General features: G+C 37.7%; 1 protein-coding gene across 2 annotated transcripts; it reads left to right on the forward strand.

Moving 5' to 3' along the window:
- The first annotated feature begins 228 nt into the window (after positions 1-228).
- On the forward strand, positions 229-7,794 carry GAL (galanin and GMAP prepropeptide). Of its 2 annotated transcripts, none has more exons than XM_030274078.4 (6): positions 229-363; positions 474-554; positions 1,219-1,273; positions 2,259-2,354; positions 5,365-5,442; positions 7,486-7,794. In XM_030274078.4, exons 2-6 carry the CDS (start codon positions 474-476, stop codon positions 7,536-7,538), a joined length of 363 nt encoding a protein of 120 aa, XP_030129938.1. In that variant the 5' UTR covers positions 229-363; the 3' UTR covers positions 7,539-7,794. The 2 variants fall into 2 exon arrangements, with proteins under 2 accessions (XP_030129938.1, XP_030129939.1); XM_030274079.4 differs by having other exon boundaries at positions 2,259-2,345.
- Positions 7,795-8,095: the final 301 nt, after the last annotated feature.

Raw genomic sequence — 8,095 nt, forward strand, 5'->3', positions numbered from 1 at the left:
GTACCCTCTCTCGGGTGCCTTCTCTGAGGCACTGTCCCGTACCCGAGCCTGTGACAAGTGATGCGCGCTCCCCTGCCGCGCCCCTGTCCCCCCTTGTCCCCCGGTCCCGCGGGCGCAGGCACAGGGCAGGGGTGATGTGATGGCAGCTCCCGGCTCCCCGCCTGGCGCTCCCGGGTACCTCTCATTGGATTGCCGGGATTTCTGCCCTCCCAGAGCGGCGGGCGGCGAGGGGGATGGCCGGGGGAGGCGGGGGCGGCTCCGGCTCCGCTGCCATAAAGCGCGGCGGGAGCGCGGCCGGGCCGGGCCATGCAGTGAGAGCCGCCGTGGGACCAGCACCGCCGGGGACACACCGCCCGCATCAAGGTACCCGCGGCCCCGGCCCTTCTCCCTGCGGGAATCGGGCTGCCCGGCCCCGGGGAGCCCCTGCCCACCCGCTTCCCAGCCAGCGTTTACCCCGCTGCGGTTTTTTCCAGATGCAGAGGTGCACCGCTTTCCTGCTTCTGCCTTTAATCCTCTGTGCCACCCTCTCGGAAACACTCGGGCTGGTTTTCTCAGTAAGTATCCGCGAACCTCCCACGGATACACACACTGTTCTTAGGTAGGATTACAAAGGGTACAGCACTCAAAACCATTTCGGGCTATAAACAGTTTGCCTTTCCCCCCCCCCCCCCCCCCCCCCCCCCCCTTTTCCCCCCTTTTTTTTTTTCCTTTTTTTTTTTAATCAGATAAGAATTTGGAGCTTTTGAATACTAGCTCTCTTGTAAAAAAAATACTATGACTAAGAATGTCGAGTTGCTAGACCAAAATTGAATGGCTGTCCCACCTTCCTCCGAAAGGATGATGTACCTGTGGAATTCTTTTATGAAGAGGCTGTCATGTAAATCCGAGCAAGGAAAAGAAGCATTGCTGTTTGCTAAGGTGGCTATCAGATGGTAATATAAACTTCACGTATAAAGTCGAAATTTCTGCCTCTGAAGTGTGATTTGCAGTCATCGCTTATGTGGTGTGAAACAGTCGAACCACATGGATGTCAATAGCAACACTATAGACTTAGACAGGGAGGGGGCGAGAGCTCACCATGAATATTTACATCAATATGATTTGCTTTATTTTTAAATATTTTTTCTTGATTTTGAGCCTTCAGAAGACTTTCTGCTAAGAGAATGTCCTTTTGAGTGTAGGTCTTGCAATAACATACTTGTGGTTTTTTCCTTTAAGGCGAAAGACAAAAGGGGTTGGACTTTGAATAGTGCTGGTTATCTACTTGGGCCACGTAAGTCAGGCACTTCTTTTTTCATTATTTCAAAATGCAAAAATTGTGTTATTCACTTCTCTGAATACAGCAATTTCGTTTAAATCTGCAAGACTGAACAAACTCATTTGGAGAAACACTTGTTTATATGTTTGTTACATGCTTATCATAGAACTGAGGTGTCTGAGACAACAGCTGTTCTTTTTTAAGGAAGTGTGATGGGAGGCCTTATGTCCAGAAACACATCTGCTCATATTTTGTGCTTCTGAACTGTAATTTTCATATGACAAATATGTCACCACAAGAAGTGTCAAAAAACCTTATAGCATCTTATACATCATGGGCAGAATGACAAAATGTGTACCTCTCCATGTATTTCAGATCTCATCTTTAAATCTTTTTACAAAATTTCACTACTTGACTTTATAAGACTACATTTTTTTTTAATTAAAGCAAAATAAATTAAAACAGTAACTTGCAAACTCAAGACTGTTAACAGTTCACTATGTGAAAAATCAATATACAAGGTGGTCAAAATACAGGAGTACTGGTTTATGGGTGGAGATAACAAATGCAGGTTGTAAGGAAAGTAATGCAGAACTAAGCTGTCTCAAATGTTTGTCTTTTTACCATTAATTATTGTGAATGTGGTTACATTCATCACCAATGTTTCTGTATTTTCAGTCTCAGTAACACATAGACAAATACTACACATACTTACTCTGATACTCTTCATTATTTTTAGCTAACAATAAGGAGACATAAAAAAAGAAAAGAAGTTTAATGCATCTTAAATGCATTTTTACTGCTTCTGTAAATGTCTGGAAGTATATTTGCCCAAAGCAGATCAAAGCAAATTGGAAAAAATACTGTGGGGAGATGTGCTTGTCGAAGACTTCTATTTTGCATCTAAGACTGGATAATAGGAATCATCCTTTGTTGCAGGCCATATTGATCAGCTTTTACTGAGTCAATTAACTCCTCTGATTTTTACCTTATTTATCAGATGCAGTAGATAACCACAGATCTTTTAATGACAAGCATGGTTTCACTGGTAAACGTGAAGTACCGCCTGATGAGGATATTAAAGCAGGTAATGAAGGTCTGGAAACATGCATTTTTGAATTGTTTTTTATTTTAAGTAATTTATTTACTATTGAACTGACTACTTGGATACAAAACTATTTCTGCATTTCAACAGAAATCCTAATAAATATATGAAAGGAAGAAAAATTACATTTGGCCACTCATCGTGATCTTTATATTGTCATAGATTACAATATCTAAGTGATTAGGAACCTGTATCATAATTTTGTTGCTTTAAATGTGTAATAGATCATATTGCTTTGAAAAAAACTTTGTTTTTTTTTCTCTTTTCATATGTTCAAGTAAGTATTTCAAATGCCACTCTAGCCCCTCCAGAGTTAATTGTTTTTTTGCAAAGGAGTCCATAAAGGTGACTTCAGTAATGAAGGCTATAGAAAATACAAAGTCTCAGTATTTCCTATGATTAAGCAAGGTGGCTTATCTTCATTAAAAGATTGAGAACCTGGCCACAACTGAAGTCAAAATGCTTAGATGTTGCATGTATCAGAATTTAGCAAATGACAATGAAAAGGGTCAGCCTTGCTCTGGATTTGTCATCCAAAGCTGGGCCTCTAAGATATATGTCTATACTCCCTTATGAAGAGAAGCTGACAATTTTTAGGCTTTATTTTGAACACCTATTTCAGGATAAGGTGCAGAAACTTCAAAAAACCCCTGTTTTAATCTCCTGAGGAGACACTTAACCTGCTGCAGGCATCTAAAGTGAGCTGGGATGAGCCTCACCCTTAGGCTGATAAAAGTGACCAGAATATTTCCTGAGTACATCTATCACTCCACTAATGGGGGCAAAACAAAGGTTTTGGAGCCTATTTTAAATAACACCTAGAACAGTGCAAGTGTAGTTAACACTAAATAAGTTCATAAATAAAGGACATGTGCTGAATTACAATCTCATACATGCATACTTCGTAAAGAGAAGTTTAATATAATTAATACATTTCTTAATTGTTAACACTCTCTGGAAGGACTGTCAGTTCAGTTCTGGCACATTTATAGAGTGGGGGTTTGGGGTTTGTGTGTGGTATTTTTTTGGTGCTGTGCTTTAGGTTTTTTTTGTTAGTTTTTAAGGAAAAGAAAACCAGCCCTGCTATCTCAAATATCAGGATTAAAACAATATATGGCCAGTCAAAAACAATGTAAAAATAAGGGATTTGTAATCCAGCAGCAGAGATCACTGTGCAACATGTTGTCATTTGTGTATATCCCAGGTCCCTTACAGCAATATGAATTTAGGGTTTATGGAACTTTCTTGCTGGGTACTGTTGAGCCTCCACAATTGCAGATAAGCCCAACCAAACTTGTCAGGATGAGACTTCAAAATTACACAGCTGCCTCTGTTATGAACTTAATTCTCTTCTCTCGCCAAATGTTTTATGAAGCTGAAGTTTATTACAGAGTTCCTACCCAAAGGAGATTTAAAAAAAAAAAATATATATATAATGCATAAGAAATGCATGAGGTAATCAGTATATTATTTTAATTGAAAATGAAGGATTTCTCCTGATTACGTACAAAAGCTTATTAAAACAGCAATATATGCACATATTATTTTATTAATTTGAAAGAGTTCCTGCAAAGGACTGTGCTCTCCTTGAGGGAATATTGCAAAATTCATAAGCTCTCCAGATAACCTAGAAAAATTTGTAACCTGTATTAGGGACCTAACACTAGCTCCAGCAAAAAAAACCCCCCACAACAAAACTACAACCATCTCTGAGCATAATTAGTCAAATCTTCAAGTTACAAGATCAAAATTGTTTGTTTACTGAAATCTGCAAGTTATCCACTGTGCAGAATTAAGGTAAATAACAGCAATATATAAGTACAATATTTCCGAGTCATGGAGGAAAAATGTGTATCCAACAAATTTCACATGGATAATAAAATCTTGATAAAAATGTGACTAATATAATAATAATGAAAATTCATAACAGGTTAGGTGGGAATTGAAGCTAAGCAAAAATTCAAATAAAAGAGTATTAATTATGCAAATAATAATAACATCTTTGTGTGAGTTCAAAGACTGGAAGACAAGATTTTTAGGTGCAAGCCTATTAAATGCATTCTTAAATGCTTATTCTCCTTTTACCAGAAACCTTTGTGTCCCTTGCCACTCTCATCAATGTTTTAAATTTGTGCTACAGAGCTCAGTCTGCCTTCTGACCCATCTGATAATGCTTTCAGTGATGCAATAATGGACTGTTTGTTCTGGTGGCCACATGTGTGTGCAGAGAGTTAAATATCTTGGGGAAATTATTTACCATTTGTTCTTAATAGAGAGCAGTTTTCCATCCTAAAAATAGCAAGGTGTCTTTCTCCAGCTCCCAGCTGATAGTTTTTTCTCTCATTTACAGATGCAGAAAGCATCCTTCTCAAAAGTGCAATAGCCAGCAACCATTAGGCCATTCAAATAGCCCCAAAAAGCTATTTTCCCAAGCTTGAAGACAAGTGTATTGGATTAGATACCTATGTGAAAAACAGCTTTCTGGACTTTTAGAAAAGCATCCAGGCCAAGGTTTTGGGTCGCAGATCACTTCTATGTCAGTTGAAAGGCTTATTTGGAACAAAATCAGGCTACATGAATGAACTTTTAACTGCTCTGTAAAGCTGACAAGTTTGTTTTCTAAATTTGAAATTTAACCTATCCCTGCAGGCTCAGGTGGGCACAAGGGAGAGATCTGGGAACAGAGGATAACTCTCTCTGCAAGAGATCTCATAAGCCCTAGAGACCACAACCATTAAGGTGCCAAAGCAGCTCTTATGCAGCAATGGCATATAAAACTGGGTGATTTTGATTCCAAGAATTGCAGCTACCTACCTATGAGGTAGGCTTTGCCCTTCCATGAAATGAGGTTTTCCATCAAAGATATTAAGGAAAAATGAATTTCAGATAGTTTTGGTGGCTTTTTTCCCCTCCCCAGATTACTCATAAACTTAGCCACAATATCTCATATGATGTGTCTTTGAACCATGTTAACTGTGAGTAACAACCAGCTTTTCTACAGGGAACCTTGGAAGACCCCTGGCTGATGAAAACATTGTGCGCACAGTAATTGAATTTTTGACTTACTTGCATCTGAAAGGTTAGTGAGTACCTTTTAATCTTTCCCAGGTTCTGGTAGGAAATTTACTGAGGAGGCAAAACTGTCCCTTAATGTAAACATCTGCTGCAGATTTGAATGGGCAAGACTTGCAACAGCACCTCTGGCATCACTCTGAGACACAGAGTGCAGGTGATCCTGAGACATTGCAGCTCAGTGGAGACCTGATGTAGCAGAGGTCTGATTCCATCATGTCTTAGTGACAAAAGAAACACATCTCCCTTTTTGCACATATTCTACAATAAATCTGCATGACAAAATTGCAGCAAGACTGAGCTCAATGTTGGCAAACAACTCAGACTGCCCTGAAGTACAAACTCTGTACAGCCTCACAGCTGTGACAGGAGTTGAAATGCTGAACTTACAGTTGATTCTGTAAGAATGGTAACTTTACTCTGGAGTTCAGTGAAGAAGAAATGTATCTGCTTCTGGGTTTTCATTAGTTTTGCTTTTAAAAAATCCAAACAAACACAATATTCAGCTTTTAAAAACCTCTTCAGCTCTTCCTCATTTTGTCTACAAAATGTATAAAAACATAATAGATAGTTGCAAAGAAACCAACAGGTAGAAAAAAGTTATTCTAATGCAAACGTCTGAGGATTTTTTCTGTCTCAAAAAGTAGACAATTCAATAAATTGGTAACTTCAATGTTCTTACTTCTGTATACAACAAATTATAAGCAACTTTGTGCCAAGTGTATGCTGTGGAACTGTGTGTATATTTGTGTTTTAATTTCATTATTAAAAGAGACTTTCAACAGATTGGTTCATTTTCTGCATACCTGAGATGCTTTTTACTCATTGTTTTCTGAATTATTTGTATCCACTGAAGGAAAATAATTCTCATTACTGAAAAGGTGAGCCCAGTGTTTATGGAATTGAATTTACATTCGAAAAAATTGTATATAGCTGGTCCTAAGGGCCTGAAATAATTCAAGTACATATTTGAAGTAGATTGTTAGCATATATATTTACTGTGGACAAAGTAGTAGTTTGTTGTACCACTGTGAAGAAAGAGCCCAAAACTCTCCTTTACTCTGCTGGGTGAGCCTAGGAAGTAAAATCAATATTTGGACACAGCAAAAAGGGTGTAAAATAAGCTCTATCACATACCTTCTGAGTAGGCTAAAAGCTGCTAAATCAGACCAGAAAATAAAAAGTGTCTCACAGACATACAAATTACTTCTTCCCTGCAACAAAAAAGCTTAAAAGGCTCCCTTCTTAGGACAGTGATGACAAACAGTTGTTTTTATTTAGAAAAGGTGGTGGCATTACCATGTCCTCATGAAAACCAAAAAATGAATCTCCAGATCTGGCTTTTTGCAGACATAGTTCCTGTAGTCTCAGGTTGCAACAGACACAAAATGTTATCACAGATTATCTTTTTACAATATGTATTGGAAAGGCTTAATACAAACTCTTACACAAACCTAGAACTGTAAAGTAAGTATGTGAAAACCATCTTTTTGAATGATAGAGGTCCTTCAACACATTTGCTTAAATGAAATTTTACTGCATTAAATGCATTGGTTTAGATATGTTCCTTGGTGGGGGAAGGGGGAAAAACCCCACTCATGGGGTTCAGATTCAGGCAATAGTTATTCAGATTAGATATACATTTTATTCTGCAAGAAAAATGCGGTATTTTTACTGCTAAGAAGCACCATGGTAATAACTAAAAGTGGCCTTCCTCTCTTTAAGTGCTTCTCATAAAGAGCAACATGTAGAATGGCAGCTGTAATGAGATAATATTATGAGTTGCTGGGATCCAGCAATATCAATTGACATAATAAAATTAATGTAATTTTTGTTCTGTCACTGCTGTTTCTAAAATGTTAAAAATGTATCAGGAAGATATTATTGACATTCAAAAGAACATACCCCAGTATTTTATAAATTAAAATATGACAAGATGAGAAAAGTATTAAAAAATTATATTACTGAAACTGGATTTCATTACTTAACTGCTAGGATAAATATGCATATTTACATATGTGTTAATTATCTTTTTTTCCCTGTTTTTCAGAGGTGGGAGCACTTGACAAGCTACCTACACCAGAGGAAATTAACCAGTCTTGAAGAATGCATTTTTATTTTGTTGCAGTGTAGATTTAGACTGAATTCTAAACAAAAGACCTAAATGACCTGAAGTTAAGAAGTATAGTTTGCACTTATCTGATAAATGGTAAAGTGTTCTGCCCTCTGGTTGGTTTGTTGGATTATTTTTTGCTTTTTTTTTCCTTCCCTCCCTCTCCTGCAATGTCATCATGTATAATTTTGCTTTGGTAAATATTTTCTGTAGGTAAATGATAAAATAAAAATAAAGAGCAACAAAGTTGTTTCATTTTAAAAGTATGTACATACCAGCACAGAATGAATCATATAGAAAGCCTGGGGTAAATTGTAAGATTACACTGCATCTATACTCTGCAATATTAGTGCATAATAAAACATATAAACACATATATATATTGGGTACTTTAAATAACAGAAAAACAACTTCAGAGTGCTGCCTTGCAGAATCATTTTAAGTCACAGATCTGTCAACACTTCTGTGCCTCAAGGAAACATTACTTTCTGTTCATATTTTCATAGACATGACATAAACTCCTGTGCATAATAAATTTCATATTATT

This window comes from Taeniopygia guttata, chromosome 5, assembly GCF_048771995.1.
Source record: "Taeniopygia guttata chromosome 5, bTaeGut7.mat, whole genome shotgun sequence".
Classification (NCBI taxonomy): Eukaryota; Metazoa; Chordata; class Aves; order Passeriformes; family Estrildidae; genus Taeniopygia; species Taeniopygia guttata.